Source organism: Anopheles gambiae, chromosome 2 (genome assembly GCF_943734735.2).
Source record: "Anopheles gambiae chromosome 2, idAnoGambNW_F1_1, whole genome shotgun sequence".
In the NCBI taxonomy this organism is placed as follows: domain Eukaryota; kingdom Metazoa; phylum Arthropoda; class Insecta; order Diptera; family Culicidae; genus Anopheles; species Anopheles gambiae.
Window position 1 is genome coordinate 104,813,515 of NC_064601.1, and position 17,748 is coordinate 104,831,262.

General features: G+C 46.9%; 1 protein-coding gene across 17 annotated transcripts in view; it reads right to left on the bottom strand.

Annotated features, from left to right (window-relative positions):
* The window catches only part of LOC1277242 (RNA-binding protein Musashi homolog Rbp6), a 591,248-nt gene that overhangs the window by 180,844 nt on the left and 392,656 nt on the right, over nucleotides 1-17,748 (bottom strand). For all 17 annotated transcript variants that reach the window (XM_061643244.1, XM_061643238.1, XM_061643240.1 and 14 more), the window contains one exon: nucleotides 7,113-7,205. In XM_061643244.1, the coding sequence (XP_061499228.1) occupies nucleotides 7,113-7,205 (93 nt within the window). The remainder of the gene's footprint in view (nucleotides 1-7,112; nucleotides 7,206-17,748) is intronic.

A 17,748-nucleotide genomic window follows, 5' to 3' on the forward strand; every position in this document is an offset into this window, starting at 1 on the left:
TAGTTTCATCCCCTCCTTTGGGAAGGCTGAGAAGGGCACAAAGTGTTGGGGATGGGGAGAGATTGCTCCCTGTACGTGTGTGCCTTAACAGTGGCAAAAGATTCAGTTGCACTATTCCATGAATCGTAAGACTTCAGAGCCATAACAAAACTTGTTACTTCCCCACTTGTGCTGTAAGCAAGCACCCATGATTCCTTCCCCTTTTCGCTCTTCCCTATCCCCATTTCGGCGGATGTAGAAAACGCAAATCGTTGCAATTATTTCACACATTATCATACAACATTGCGAACGCAATGGGAATGAAAACCGGGAGGGAGAATATCTCGTAAAAAAGCGAACCGAAAAACCCTTTGCTAGAACCGTTTTGTCTGCGGCACGGAGTGCAGCAGGATGGTGGTAAGCATTGACGCAAGTGCTCCATTTCGTGGTGTGTATCCAAGTGATTTGACACCGAAGTAAGTACACACGTACACAGACAGGGCATAAAGTGGATGTTGGTGAGGGAAATGTTACTACCAGGAGAAAGACGGCTAGCACGATATTATCCTTCCACAACAGTTGGATTTGTCGGTTTTTAAGGTGGGGGGTAAGCAACGTTCATACACAGAGCCCGATCTGCATACATTAAGTGGAGTAGTCGTGGCAAAAAACGCAAACACATACACACACACAAAAAATGGGCATACAACACAGCGAAGAATAGTTGTGCGGCAACGTTTACGACGTTGTGAAACAACATAATGCTTATGTGCCATGGTCTGGGCACATTCGAGATTCAATATCAAAAAGCGTCCTCATCCGTTCGGGGTTTCTTCACGTTCGACAGCTGGCTGTTGCGTGCGTGTGCAGACGGTGGTTGAATTAAAATGTAGATTGTAGTGCTCGTTGTAAGATATGATTTTGTGCATTACAATTTGCAATTTCAGCATTGAAATTTATTTTCTTTTGATTGATAGCAGCTCAATTATTGGCTCAAATGTGCTAAGATGCAACGTGATCATAAATAAACATAAAGAAATAAATGCATAATGGAATAAAATGTTCTTCTTCTTCTTTTGGCACAACAAGCGTTGCCGGTCAAGGCCTGCCTGTACCAACTAATAAAGAGGATATGGCTTTCAGTGACTTTTGTTACCATAGCAGGACCAATTAAATGAAATATGGATCATTAAACAATGATGGCTTAAGTTAGCAAAAATCCTAATTCGACTCCGATCCAGCTTCAAAAATGTCAGATCCGACATTGGAATGTAGTAGATATGGCCAGCGTTATTTGGAGTCGTTTGAAATCATCTCGAGCCCTTTTGTGCAGCCAAGAAGCATCTGGAATCGTACGAAGTCATCCAGAGTCATTCGATGTCGTCCGGAGTCATTCGAAATCGTCCGATGTCATTCGAAGTCGTCAGGAGTCATTCGAAGTCGTCCGGAGTCATTCGAAGTCGTCAGGAGTCATTCAAAGACGGCCGGTGGAACCGACTCCAATTCCGGTCAACTCCGAACAACCCCTAATGACCCCGACTCTGACCGACTCTAGTCAACTCCAGGCGACACCAACTCCGGGCGACTCCGTCGTCCGGCGAGTCGTCCGGAGTACTTCAGCCGACTTCGACTCTAGGCAACTCCGACTCCGGTCCCCTCTGACTCCAGTCGATTCCTAACGACTCTGAACGACTTCAGACGACTTCAGATCCAGCGATCTTCAATTGCAGTTTGCACAACAACAAAAATCAATTAATATTCATCGTAGCGTAAAACATGAAGCAAACAAACAACAAAAAGACGACATTTCATCACTTATTTTACGCCAATTTGGTTCGTTGCTAGCAGTGCTGTGTAGGCAATGATGCTTGTTAAGTCTTCAGTAGAAACGCTTCCCTCTCGTTCATTGCACAAAACACACAAATACACACAACAAACTATAATCTGCTTGTCAGCAAAATCGTCGCACGAAGCAATAGGGTTCATAACACCGTCCCGACCACAAACACGGCTACCCAAACGGTGGTTTTTAATTAATGAGTCTTTCGCCCGGTGTGCGTTAGTTTCTATAGTGTGTATCGCCGATTGAATGCTGACTACGCATGGATAAACATTCGACAAACTGTCATCACGCTTAGACTGCTGCTGATGAGCGATAATGATTTTCGAAGAGTTTTCTTTTCCCACCCAGCAAATAAAAATCGGATTTTCCATTCTTAGTTCCGATTTTTTATGCTCTACCTCACTGATTTTGCCTTCCATTTAACCCGTACATTTGCACATAATCCTTCCCTTTTGGAAAAAAACAATCCTTAACCACATGCAAAAGAGCTTGCTACCATCCTTTCCCCTTTCCGAGCGAGGCTGCACGGAAAGGCAGCAACTGCAAATGATCCACCGCCACCAACCGTTCGAGCGAGCAGAAGGGTACCCTCTTTGCCCATCGGGCTCTAATGGGAAACCGCAATAAATTCGTACGACAATTCTAATGCCCTGGATACACACTCACCCACACACACACACACCCTCTGCCACATCTCTCACGTGTTTCACGATTTTCTTGCCGCTAATGCGGTTGCGAGTGTGCTTTCACACAGCGCACAAACCCGTAAAGACGCCCGCCCGCCCGCCAATGATGACGGCGATGATGGTAATGGTGATCGAGTGGGTTTTGCTGGCGTACCCGGGGATCCGGCAACTGAGCAGCACTGAATCGCTTCTTGCGCTCAAGCGAAAAGCTATTGCGAGCGCTACCGATGGCGAACAGCAGCCGCCGCAAGCGATTGCCGGTCGGGGGCTACGAAATTCTATCGAACACTTCACTTCAGCAGTTCAGCAGTAAGGGACGAGGCGCTGCACTTGCACTGGAGCCGCACTCATACACAAGCTCGCGCATACACATTGGAAGGATTTTACTTTCTCACAAAAGGCATCTCAGAACGGGCTCTGGTCGAAAAAGGGAACCCCAGCTGGCAGTTGCGGCAGAATCTGTTCCGAACATTGCCCATTTATGTTGGTTTATGTGGGACGCTGCTGGTGGCTCGTTGAGCTTCAGCCAACCACCCCTCTCCACTCCCCACCGTCCTGCGAGGGAAGGCAGGAGCGGAAGCTCGAGTGAGGGCGATAGAAAATGGCGGGCGATAAATAGAGTGTAAATTGAGAAAATCAATTGCACATGAATTTAATCCCGAGCAAACGAGGCACGTTTCACGTGCGCTCCTCATTGCTGGGCGGTGGTGGAGGAGAAGGTGCAGCTCGTCGGCGGTAGAGTTTTGTGCGATGAAGACGCCACCACCATTTCCCAACCAATCCCACCCATTCCCAATCGATCCTGATCCGATCGCAGCAAACTCCCGTCTCCGAAGAAGGAAAAGTTGGTTATTGTGATGGGAAATTGTTCAAATTCCGTTGCACTCTCGCACACAAGGACGGGTGGAAATGTGTCGCGCTGCACCGAACACGTGCAAATGCATTCCCTGTTCTCGTGTGTGTTCGTGTTTCTTTGTATATTTTTATACTCCCTCTGCCGTTCTTCTACTTCATCAAATGCGCCAGCATTTTGTCAATGGAGCGCGGTGGGGAGGGGAGGTCGGTTCGCACTGCTTGCTGATGATGATCCTCGGGTTGCGCAAAACGTGCAAGAAAGGCAATCCGAGCAGACGAACAACGAACAAATAAACATGTGCAGACTGTGCAAACAACAGCGCCCGTACGGATCAATAGACGCTCGGGTGCAGCATTTGCTGACTAACAAGTGTTTCCCCCCTTCCCCATCCATCTATTCCCTCCCTCATAATACTTCTATTGTCTACCGTACCGGTCGCTTTCCTTTCTTTCGCCCGGACCCTGTGGGTTGCATCTCAAGCATCGAGAAATGGTAGGACGGAAAGTATAGTATTTTTCGTTCGATTGCGCTTGGTACGGAGCGATGCATTATTATGGGGACCCGGACTGAGAACCCGGTAAGATCGTGTGTGTGTGTGTGTGTGTGTGTGTGTGTCGTGTGCCCATGCCACACATGCTCAAGCATCAGCTGGCACACAATGTGCGTGTGCTGGCAAAATTCCGCAAATGCATGCGAACGGATTTGTGCAATCGCGCGTACATTCGGGTCGGGCAAGCGAAAGACATTGGGATTGCATTGTAGGACCGACGGACCGACCGTTTCCAATAGGAGGGGGCGAATGCCAATTGGGAAACGAATTTCCAGCAGCGTGCAGCGTTGCTCTGGTAGAGCAGCAACAACGGCAGCAGACACGGTAGGAGTTCGTTATGAGCGTGCCATGCGATGGGACAGCTGCGTGTTAGTTCTGAACGGTGCCGATTCCTTGCACTACAGCTGTTTGCAATTTTAGAAATTGAATATGTTAGATACTTTGTTGTGGAAATATGCCATTTTTTCAATGATATTGAATAATTAGTTTCTTTCCGGTTGAGTGTTTCGTGCATGCGAAACGACAGCAAACAAGGGCAAATAGAAGGTCCGACTTATGTCCTATTTCAACCATTTTTCATTGGAATTACAAAAGACGACAATACTCGCCCTTCTCGACAGATTCATGGAGTATCTGGCAAATTTCAATTCCATGATACGTATATAAGTCAAATGAATACTATTATCAAGTAATTAGCCTGTCCTATGTTCTTAGTAGGCAAACTCAACAAGCAACTCCTTAGATTGCAGACAGACGAATACGAAAATACTAATACATAACCTACAGAACTCCTTAAAACACTCTCTGAATTGTTCACAAAAAATGGATCTCTATGTTTTAAGAGCATTCAAGTTGAAACAGAAAATAATAAACTCATTGAATCTATCTATTAGGTGTTAATATTCAAAGACAGAAAACACAATTTTAATCTGCATTATAAAGATAACACGTGTAACGATTAAAACTACTTTATTCGGAATAGCACCTTACTCCCTCATGGTTCCAACATATCGGTCAGAATAGATATCTACTAACTAGAACTTAAACTCTCACTAAATCTACATAAAAAATATAGCACTATTAAGAAATGCAGGCTCACTACATTTAATTTATGAAAGATAAAGATCTAAGACGTTTCTTGACAGGATGACTTAGATTCTAGAGATCGTCAACATTGATAAAAATATGAAAATCCTCTAAAATATTCATTGTATTCTAAATCTTGCATTGAGCAAATTGATCTGAAGCTTCTACCAGACACTTTGGAACGTAAACTGAATGTTTCTTGTGTAGCACATACTTCCGTTTAAGTTTGTCATATATTTGGCTAAGCCATGCATCTTCCATGTTTATGCAATAGTAAAAAGAATGCCTACTTTTGTATATACAACCTCTATTACAAACCCTTTTACCATAAACTACCCTACTTATACTACCCCGTAGCTACTGCGCGCCGTGCGCCGGGACAAATTAGCGCTATAACATCAGAAATGTTGTTGTAGCTTTAATGCAAATCTGAAGCTGTCGCACACCGTGCACCCAACACCTAGATAACACCAAAAATGACAGCCTTTGGTGTACATTATTTTCGCCGTTTCTTTTGGTACCGTTTCCCTGTGCAAGAAAAAAAAAAACAGCACCCCGGAGCTCGCAAAACAAACTTTCCCCAACTGATATGAATTTAATTTTAGTTTTGCTTAAACGCTATTAGCTGTTTTCCGCACTTTGTCATGCCGGGAAAAGCCTCCAGAGATAGAAAGCAAATGAGTGAGGGAAATAGAGAGAGAGAGAGAGCGAGAGTGAGAAAAGCTTAGCGTGCACCAAACACCGAACGGCCCTCGATTGCTGACGGCGGTATGGGGGCGCTGTGCTCGGGCTGATGGGAAATGTGTTTCCCACTCGTTTGCCCGCGGTCTTCGAGATATGACTTTACGGGGTTGTTTAATTTGTTTTTCTCACTTTTCTCCCATTGTTGCTGGTTCCGGGCATTCGTGGCGCCCGCTCGCACTTCCAAGTTTGACTTTGTGTTTGTGTTTTCCCCTCATATCCTTCTCGCGCGCACGAGACTCGAGACGAAAAGTGTTGTCCTTTTAGTTTTTCTCGCCCGGGCAGCAAAAAAAACCCTCCGAAGCCCGAGAAAAACCACCTGTGCTTAGGTGTGAAGGTGGAAAACAGCCTCGGGCATAATGTGTGGCGAACTGGGAAGCTGGCCGTGCCGGATCGCACTACCCAGGTGGTGCTCATTTGCCTCCGGTGTCACCTGTGCCGACGGGGGCGTCGGGACAAGAGCGAGCGGGGCTGGGCCGAATGAAACAAAAACCACCCGGAATCCACGGTGTCGCTGGCGTCGGCAAAAGCATGACTAACTTTTGCGACTTTTCCCGAGGCTTCGGTACACAACCGGGGAACAACCGGTCAACGCTTTTCCCATCCCTTCGCGGCACGGTCGCAACCGAAACCGGGCAAGAGCAACTTAAAATGGCTTTAGGGAATTTGTTTGGACAATTGGATAAATGCTAACTTCACCAATCGGCCGCACCGAGTGCAGCCTGTGTCCGTGTCCTCCCGTGAGACGGTCTCGTAAAAAGACATTCCGGCGCAACTTCCCAGCGGCTGGATTATGTCAGACGGTCCCGTTGTTCTCAGGGTAGTCAGGGACTTCTGCTCGATCTCGCTCTTTGGCTGATGACTATCCACTGCTGCAGGAGGGGGTCCCAGGATGATGAAAATAATGATAACGATCTCGAGGCGTTGAGCGAAAGGAAATCGAAAGTAAAACTACGTTGCGCTAAGGCCAATTTTCTGCAACCGGGAAGTGCAACGGTCTCTAATCTGAAGGTCCGCGCTGGTATCTTTCCCTATCCGGGTAGAGCGCACAACAGTGTGGAAGGTGTTTCGTGGGAAAGATTTTTTTTTTTGCAAAGAACATCAAAATGGTGCTTCGCAACGATTTAGCGAAACTTTCCAAAAAACCGCACTAAAGCTTAAGTGGAAAAGTTTCAGTCCCCGAGAAGACGACGCTGAGAGCCAAAAAAGGATTTACTCCCTTGCTTAAAATCGGACACTGTCTTGCGGTGTTGCACGGTTGTTTATTTTCTTCAAAGAACGCTTTCAGCAATTGCCAGCAAACGGGCATGGATAATCCGATTGAGGTAGGGGAAAATAATAATAAGAAAAAACTTGTACTCGTGTACTTACCGGTCCAAATTGTTCGAAGTAGCTTTTAACGTCCTCCAGCGTGGTTGGCGCTGAAAGCCCGCCCACGAAAATTTTCTTCGTTCTCGTCACCATCTGTGGGAAAGGAATAGAGAAAAAAAAGGCACAATTATTAATTAACCACCAGTCCAAGGGAGCACGTTCGATCGATCAACTGCGGTGCGGTGGAGTAAGGCGAAAGCAATAAAGCGAAGCGAATGAATGCGATAGAATTGATTGGTCGCTAAATGATTGGGCCGTTCAGCGGCAATGGGGCAGCCGTTGTTTGGGCCCCGACACGTCCACCGAACGCAAACGCCGTGGACAAATGGTGGCAAATTCCCGCCTCCCGGGGCCGAATCGAATCGTTGGCTCAATAGCCTGTCGAACTGTGTTATTTATGTGCCCGTCCGCTTGCTTGTCCGTTTACGTACAGACTGCACACACACACACATACACACATAACCGAGATGGCATGCGAGGGCCTGAGGACGGCCAGGATGATTATAAATTATCCTCCAGTGTACAGCAGCAGTAGTAGCAGTAGCAGCAGCACCATAAAACCAGTCGGAGCATATAAATACAAAACATATTTTTATTGAACAATCGTGACAGATATGCGGCGGCGACCACGGCGACGGGGCCTGTTAACTGTGTGGCTGGCCCGTGGAAGAGCCCGCAGAACGCCTTGCAGCATCGAGCAACGCAATCCGGAAACAGTCGCCTTCCTTCGACAAGCGTTTCGATTTAAGCGAATCTGAAGCAATATTTCTCCGGACGCTCGAGGCGAAACCTTTCATCGCTAAATGGCGGAAGCTGGCCCGGTTCAAAGAATGGGGAGCAAGCGAGAGAGAGAGAGAGAGAGAGAGAGAGAGAGAGAGAGAGAGAAGAAAAAAACTGCACAAGAAAAGTAGGAAAAACACTCCATTTTCTTCGAGAGCCCGGCCCCACAAGAATCGAAACACGAAACGAATGTAAGGGAAACGGGATTGCCCTCTCCTTGCCGAAACAGAATAGAAATTCATCCGAAATGAATGCTTTTCCGTTAAGGAAAATAGAAGAAAAAATACAGCACACGCACTCACACTTCAGGGGTAGAGGGGCTCGGTTGGCGCGAAATTTAAGCCCCCCCTAGCGCGAGGCGGAAAGAATTTGCCCAACTCTCGCAGCGGCAAGTGGCGCTTTTTTTTTGGGGCAGATGGAAAAAAGGCGTTTTATTTCACACTTGTTAGTCAAGGCCAACCCCGAGGGCTGGTTGAAATGTGTTGAATTGGTTTTAAAGGATAGGGAAAGTTCTTGTTTTTTTTTTTTTTGCTGCCGCTGTTGCAAGCAACGATCCGTGACGCTGGAGGGCTTTATTGTACGTTGGATGGAATATTGTACTTTAACCGACAAATCTAAACCTTACAATCAATTTTTTGTTGTTCTTTTCAACGATTTCCCTAGTTAATGTTTGAACAACTTTCTTTTTATTTGTTTATTTTTTACGTAAGTATTTTTTTCTCTTTCATTCAAATGTATTTTAGTAAACACTTGGCCTTTAACAGCATAATGTACAGAAATCATTGATTTGATTATTCTTTTATTTGATTCTAACAAAATGTACATAGTCGTAGTTTTATTTAATTTTTTTTACCAACCATAATGCTTCAAAATTAAAAAAAAACCTACAAGGATGCTTTAAATAATTTGAAAACAAAATGAGAACAACCAGGCTGAACTGTTGGTTAATTTATTCTTACACTAATTATGATTGTAAACAAAAATGTCGCCTGTCATTTTACACAAACTTCCAGTGGACTAACACTTTGATTGCCCAACTGTGAGCGTGTTTGTCACTTGCTAATCAAAACGAGCCTGCAACAAACGATATTAGCGAATCAAGCTGTAAGAGCAATTTTCAATCAGCCTTCCTAGACTCCCGCCGGGAAGAGGGAACGTTTAGCGAAGCCCAGGTGGTCAATATTAACTACCCACGACCATCATCATCATCATCATCGTTACCACCATCACAACGGCAACATACATCCACAATCACACAAACACCCACTGGAGTTCAACTCTCACCGGTGCATCAAACGGTGTGTGTATGTGTGTGTGGGCAAACACTCACGACATTACGTAGAGGATAATTAAATTTGGCTCCTTGAGCTGATCATTTCCGCCGATTCCAGACGAGGCGTGAGGCCGTAAGCAAATTGCTACTCTCTTACAGCATGAAAGCGGATGCGGAGGGCGGAGGCAGACGGAGAGGCCGGAGGGGGCGGAGGACAAAATGAATGTCAGAAATGTCCGGCAGGGCCAAAAACGGTAGCGGCGAGCAGCAAAATGGTACAATTCTCGCGAGTGCATCAATCGGAAAATTACTCCCGGCTATCACCTTGGCAATTATCGTACACCACCAGCACGAGTGCGCGAGTAAAAGGGACTGCGTGTGTGTGTGTGTCTGTGTGCCAAACTACAGCCAAAGAGCAAGAAATTCAATTCCATGTTTGATTAATTCATTACTTTATTATTGCATTATTTTATTAAACCGAACATGTAATCAGCTGTCCGTCCTGGCTGTCTGTGTTTGGGCAGCCCGAAAGTGAACTCACCCCATTTCCCTGAGGTCATTGGGCAACTGCGAGCCTGCGCGGAGCGGAGGAGCGAAGCGCACGGGACGGAAATTGACTCCAGGGAGGGCAAATTAGTGGAGCTGATTGACAAAACGGGCCGCCCGTTTGCATTTGCCCCCAAGGATGCAAAGTGGGTATGCGTGATTGCCGAATGAATTTTACATCAGACCGGACCGGCCGGACGACTCCGGGTGCATCCGGTAGAGGTAGAGCAAGTGCAAGAGAGCAAGAGCCGCGCGCGTTCGGTGCGCTTGTCCGACACGGAATCAATAACCACTTTCCAAAAGGGATTGTGTGTGTGTGTGTGTGCTTATAAGTGAGCACCACTTCTTGGCCCTTCGTGTGCTGGGAGTGTGTGAAACGTTCAATTGCGTACCGTGCACACACTTGAGCGAAAGCCGGCTGTGTTGCCACGGGTAGGAAAATAATTCGTACTTCACCCGTAATCATACGGCATGAAATAAAATTGATTTCAATTAGCTGCACACTTTGCGCACTGTGTTTGATAATGTAAAGTGAAAACGTTCAGCTGAACAGTGAACAGTGTGTTGCAAATTAATTCTCCGAAGGACAATCAGACACAATCGCATTAAAAATAGTTTAAATAGTATCAAAATAAATCTCAAATACAATCAAAACGCTTCATGCTTTGAATGAAATTGATTTTTTGACGGGAAAAGTTATTCAATTCATTGCTCATTTAGAAGAAGAAGATTGAAAACTTAAAAAATCTTAAGAACGCAAATACATGATCCTTAAGTTTGGATCTTTTCGGTGTTTTCACAGAAGAATTACAAAAATGTTCATTCGTGTCACAACACAAAATTCATAGTAAAATTGAATTATTACATTGATTTTGTTTTCAATTGAACAATGCTTAAAAATTTCCTTTTGCTCAAAAAATCAATCAATAAAAGTCACTAAACATTTACGCACTCGCAACACAACTCAAGCACGAGCTTAAGGCTTAAAAGGAAAGAAATAATGTTGCACACCTTTTGGTGCTGCTAGCTTTCGTTCAGTGCCCCAAATCCAAACCATCCGAACGACATCCAAGTTCAAGCTCTCGGCAAATGGTAGCCGCCGTGCATTGAAAATCTAACCTTTTTCGCACCATCTCCCTCTCGCTCCTGGCCCGCCCCACTAGTCTCATTGGTGCGGCATTTGCATACTGTAACGAACACGGCGAGCGAAAAACGTGCACAGCGTGTGTAATGTGGCGTGTGTATGCGTTGTACTACCATGGGTCACCCAAAAAAAAAACAAAAATCCTTCTTTAGGGAGGCGCAACGCTAGAAAGCGTTAGGGTTCAAACGCCAACCAACCAAACAGGGAAAGAACTAAAAACACAGAGAAAAATGTAGCAAAGAAATGGCAGTTTTCGGTGACCGTCGGCAAACACAATCCAATTTCAAAGTGCAGCAGAAAACGGCCGAAAAGGATTACTCTAGGACGAAGGGACGTGTGTGTAAGTGAAACCAAAACTTGACCTCTGCCGCAAACAGCGCACAAAAGCACCCTGCATCAAGCGACGAAGCGCACGAAGGGTTTGCACAAACGCACCACAGTGGATGACGCTGAGCCTCTTAAGGGCCTCCGTGCATGGGAAGAGGATAACATTTTACGCCACACTCGCAGACACACGCTTAGGTAAAACAGCAACAACAACCTGCAAGTGTTGTGGCCGTGCTCCAAAAGTGTCGTACAAGTGAATGGGTAAAAAGTAAAAGTACCATCATCACACCGAAACCGTGCGCGCAATCCACACCACCAATAGCTTGAGCACGGATAATGTTACGAGAAGGACATAGAGAGAGAGAGGGTGAGCAAAGCGAGCGATGAGGACGATGAGAAAGCTTTGTGCACGGTAAGAAGCATCCGAGCATAACTTTCATTTACATATGTATGGTGAAATAGTTATGTACCGTGTAGGCTCCGGCTGGGTAGGGAGCGACGCGTTTGGGTCTTGGTTCGTGCCGTGCATGCAAAGTGCACTCGCACTCGAAATAGGGGATCATCCTACGCTCCCATGGCATGGACTTCCCTAAGCATGTGCAATGTTAGGGCACCACCACCACCATTGGAAGCAATGCGCAGAGAAGGCTTTCATTGCCGAGCGTTTATTTTGTGTTTTGTTTATTTTGTCGTGGTGCTGTTGCTAGCTGACACCCGTTGACACAGGCGAACGACTGTGCTCGGTGGTGTACGCATTTTGACCGGCACCACATTTTTCCTATCCGGTGGCTCTGCTCTAGGAGCACCCGCTCGCAAGGAACGAGTTTAATACATGCAAGGAAAGCTTGCTTTCACACGCAACCACACGCAATTGTATTATAAATAACGAAACTAGAAGGTTTAGTCAACGCTTTGAGCAGGGAGACACTTTAAAATTGCCTCTTCACGTTAATGCTGCCTCGAGGAAAAGCATCGCCAAAAACACCTGCCCCTCCCAGGCAGGTCGTTACTTTTTGGGTGGGTTGTGAAAATGTATTCCATACAACCATCCGCTTGGTCTCTTAATGATGCTTCACTCCATTCTAAAATTGGGTTAATTGAATCGTGGTGTCGATCATAAATAATGATATTAGTGTGCGCGCGCGCTTACCTTTTTTCTATATTTTTTTTTGCTGTTGTTGCCACCCTTGCCCATTCCTTGTGATCGCTCTTTGCTCGCTTGCCTATTGCGGCGAAACCCGCCGTTGAACCTTGTTGCTGGCTGGGCAAAAAACACCCCCAGACACAGTCACCACCAATCGATAAACACGACGGGCTGCTTATCGTATTCATGAAAAGGTGAAAAACGTGCCCGATCCTGTCTGCAGCAGCATATTTTGGGTGCCATTCACCGTCCCCCCCCCCCTCCCCCACCTCGACTGCCGGGCGCGCTGATACCGCTGCCCAAGCGCGCACAAACCATCGTGAGTGAGCTAAACACAAAAAGCCGTAGCAGCGAGCAGAAACGAAACCGAATGGATGCGATATTTATAGTTATGTTCGTTTTTATAGGGGTAAAATTGAAAAATAATAATTTAAAGAAATATCTTTATGCATACTTAATGGTGGACCTGCGAACAGTTTTGCCAGTGGTGGACGTGACACAAAAGGATGAAACCTCCATTCGCTCGCCCCACACCAAACAAAATGATCCTTCGTTCTTCGTGCTGAAGAAATAAAGCAAAATCGCGGTTCAACCGCGGGGTGGGAAGGGCACGAGACAAGAGCATCAAGGGGTGGGTACGATCGGGCTACAAAATTAGACCGTGCGAAGGGGCAGGATGAAAAATCGAACCTTCCCCGGTTGCGCACCGTACGCGCCCGGGCGGCTTGAAAAGCTGAGTTCAAGCTGAGTGGAAGGATTTTGAAGCGGCATAAAGGAAAAGAACCACGGCTGGATTTTCTCGCAGAGCAAGCGACAGAGCACAGCTGGTTTGCTTTAGCCGGTGCACTTGACGAGGGGGGTGGGGGATGAAAGCTAGAAGAAAGGGTTGGCAGAAAATCCGACAAGCTTTAAGGCGATTCCCATCTGCGAGGGGAAAACAAAAACCAAAGGCTTGAGGCAGAAGCAACAAAAAAATACCGCGGAGCGGATGAGTGCCCACGAGTGGGTTGGAAAGCGCACGCGAAAGGCTTCGCTATCGCTGAAACGGCTTCTTAAAGGACGCCTAGCTTCCTTCCCTTCCCATTGCCACCCAGGCAGTACGCGCAGATTGTGATTCGCTTTTGCTTTCTTTAGCTCGCTTTAGCCCGCTTTCGGCGGACACGCTGGCTGAGTGCGGGAAATTCATTTTGTATTTATAATAATACCACGCTTAGGGATTTGGGAATGGTGAAATAAAATGAAGACACCACGCCAGTGTGTAAATGCAGCCTCGCTTAGCGAGCGCGCAGGTTCGACACATACAGCCGAGCATAAAATTACCAATGACGCCGCACGTGAAAGGAGCTGCGAGCGACCTCTTGAAACACACACACACAGAGCCCGCTACGCCGGAGAGCGTAACTCCGGCTTATTTAGCTGACTTTTCTTCGAGCTCCTTCAAAACGAACCGCCCCATTCACGTTCGAGTCTTTCGATAAGGCGGAATAAAGCGTTGCTGTGAAGAGCCAGGGAAAGCGAATAAAAGCCGGGCCCGGGCCGTGGTTTTTCATCTTCCGGATAGGATGGGGAGTGTAGTGCACCGCTCAATGGAAAGATTTTCACTTTCACAATACAAGCTGACGCACCGGCTCACCACTACTCTCGCTCGGTTATAAAGTGCTTCAAGTTCATCTTGAAGCGCAAAATAGCACTGTGCGAAGTCGTGCCTGTTTCTTCAAGTCGATGGCAAAGGTTTCGGTGAGCTTGGGAGAACAAAAAGAAAGCAAGCCGTTTGAAATCTTGCCCGGCTGCGGTGGCTATTGTAGGGAAGCTTGTGCCCTTATGCTATTTAAAGCCAAGGCCAGCTGGAGTGTTTCAGCCATTGCTAAAGTGGAGAACCATTGACGGTTTTCGATCCGGCTCGGCAAGCGTTGGTGCGATTTTGTTCTCTGTTGGTAGCAGAAAGCTTCCAAGTCGTTTCAGACAGCACACACACGTGGCTGTAGGTCTCTTTTTAACGTCAAAGTGATGGCAAAGCAAACAGTTTGCATGCCTTTTTGTTTAATGTCGATAGTATATTATTAGGTTATAATAGGTAAGCGTAAGCTTCATTGAGATCTTTGCACATTAACTGTTATGGATCTTTTTCACTTGTCGCAGGGCTCATACAGTTATTTAAGCATCAGATGCATTGAAATGAACAATTAAATAACATAAAATCACTAACAATAAAAAGAACAATAAGCAAAAATTAGATACAGGTTATTTACATTCACATTCAAGTTACTCCAGCATGTTGTTGCTTTCCTATTACTGCAAAAACATTCACAAAAACTATTCCCGCTCACGATTCCAGCGACTCCAAACACATTTTTAAACATTAAACTGGAAAATATTTTTGCAACCCCCTTCCTCCTTTACCTCCACCAACCCCTGCGGATTCCCATGTTGCGATGGTTGACCATCGACATGCCAAACACGTAATGTATCCGGCTTCCGATCGTGACGAAACCGGTACCGAATGCGCGTCGCAACCGTTCTGCAGCAAAGGCCGCCTCATGCCGCCCTCGACGCCACACACTCGGTGTTTGTGCATTTTTTATGCATCATTATGCGCTTCCCGTGTGTGTGTGTGTGTGTGTGTGCGAGTAAGTTTATGAGCGCATGAGTGTGAGCGCTGCCTGCATCCGCTCGGGCCTGGTCATCGCAGCATAATTTTGTGCTGCTCGAAATTGCCACCTTACAACCGCCGGCCTTCCTTCGCCTCATTTGGCCGGGTATCAATTTTCCGCTTGTTAATTTGATGAAAACGATTGAGCTCGCGTTGCGTTCTTTGTGGGTGTATAGCATGTATGTGCATGTGCTTTTTTTTATTATTGCCGGCTCAATTTTATTCCCTCTGCTCGTGCCGTGCCGAGCTCATTCCTCACAGGCCATTCGACTTCAATTACACTCTATTTTCCTCCGCCGCTGCTGCTGTGACAGAGCGCCGTAAAAATATTAATAAATAAACCAACCCCCCCCCCCCAACGGTGGCCATGGTTCACACACACACATACACAAACGCAAGCAATAAGTTTTCCGATGTGGTAAAGAGTTTCAATCACAGCGCTCCCGCACTCGTCGTACCGCTTCTCTTCCGTTACCGCAACGGAACGGGACCGAACCGGGCGCCTGTTTGGCAGCATTAAAAACGTGAATTCACTCCAATTCGGACGACCGCAAAAACGGGCAGCAAAGAGGGGGGGTGAAAGCAAAATTGCCTCCCTCTCGAATGCAACAAGAATATTTTGTTTATTTCCCACGCAGTGAATGTACTGGCTGGCTGCTGCTGCTAGTTGCTACTACCGCCTCTCCATCCAATCCCGTTAAAACGATATAAAAATCGAAAATTTCATCAATAAATTATCGCAAAATGAATGCGTAATGTGGGCCGCTGCCGCTTCCCGGGTTCAGTTCGTTATGTGTGTTTTTTTCAAAGTTTTTTATTTTATTCCCTGTTTACTTCTACTTCTGCTTCGCTGCTTGTTTGCCCTACCAAGAGGGAATCACTCCATTCACTATCCGACGAAACCGACCGGCATTGGCCGGGAAAGGTGTCGATTTTGTGAACCTGCGCCGGGGAAACTGTGCGCGTCAGTTTCGGCCCTTTCGCGGCCTTTTCCGCTCCACCAGCAACGCGTCACTTTACTGTGGCTACACGTTTTATGGTCAGTTTCGGGTCTCACATGCCGAGTTGGTAAAGTTTTCGCTCTGAAGTTATCATCAAAAACCTCAAATGAAACAAGCAAAAAAAAAACAGTCCCCCTATGCAAGAGGAAATTGGCCGATTGAATGCTCACGCGAACGCGCGCAACACCACGCGCATCGCACAGCCGGGTGAGAACGGGGCAAACGCATAAAATATTTAAATTAACATATTTTCCAATCATAACAAAATTGAAATTGTATGAAAATTCATACCCCGCGAATGCTAATAATAAATAACAAAATATCTCTCATTCCGCACGCACCAGCAAACCGTGCGGTGGCACATTCCGGGGTTGGCACCGAAGCCCCATTCGCCACCGCCGCCCGCACAATAGGGCGGTACGGTGTTTTCGGTGTACGCTGTGCTGTGGAAAGGCGCAATAAATGCGGCCTAGCATCGCTCAATCGGCATTCGGCACTTTCTTCGGCCGGCGAAAATGGACTCACGGCATCACATGCGTACACATGCCGTAGTTCGTGTTTCGTAATAACACTCTCGCACGTGTGGTGTCGTCGTGCGTACCAGTACCGTTCATTGCAGCGATCGCACCTTTCCGCGCCGTGCCTGTATGCATGATATTTGCAATATAGGATTTTTATTATTCCAAAAAGGGTTTTTTTTTTTTTGGCGGAGAGGGCCGGCTACAACACGTGCCATTGCTGACGAGTGCATAGCGATGCGACTCTCATAGTACGGCTCAGAACTTCGCCACTTTAGTGCCAACACCGTGATCATCATCATTATCGTCATCCGGCATCGGCGTTATCGTCATCGTTACCATCATCATCATCCGAGGCGAGAATAACTAACTTCAACTACACGCCAAAGGCCCCGGGTCGGGGCACAGGGACAGAACAGGTAGGCGAAAGGGTTGTGAAATTCCTGAATTTAAATTTCCCAAATTGCACCGGTGCGACCGGTGAATGGATGCAGGTGGATCGAGCTCAACCAACCAACGCGCCAACCGCACTGACGAATGGACATTCGTGGTTGCCAAAATAACGTGCCAGCCAAAAATAAATTATGCACCAAAATCGAGTGGCCGACGGGTGCAGTGGACGCGAGTCTTTTTTTTTTTGTTGTATAAAGAGAGGTTTGGATTTTGCAATTGCAACGGGCGACAAGTATGCACCCTTGTCGGGGTGAGGGCGAACCAGCACCGATCGATGTGTGCGATGTGTGCGCGATGGATCGACCCGGCGTGCAGGCGCGGGCGTTGATGCGTGTTTCGTGTTGCAACTGCCGAACCCTTGGAACTGCAGCAGCGTGTGCATTCCGTCCGTAGTTGGACAGAGGAGAGAGAGAGAAAAAAACAACCGTATGAACATTTTGCACCATCACCGATGCAGTGGGTGTGTGTGCGCGTCTCTGTTTACTTTATACCGGCGCGCTGGTGGATGGGATTCATACTTCAGGTTAGCTCATATTTCCAACTAATCCTTCGTCAACGATTTCGGCACCCGATGGAGGGAGAAACCCGAACCGTTGGCGGAGTGGAGTGGCTAAGGCAATGACATTCAAGTCGCCACCCCGATGGTGCCTGGCGGGTTGTCTGCAGCAACGTGCAACGTGCTGGAAATTGTTGGGAAAATTCTGGATAGCGTACTACCCTGACGACCTGCTCACCAGGCCGCAAACACGTTGCGCTCTCCAAAATTTGTTGGGGAAAGCTACCGTACCGCCGTATTGATG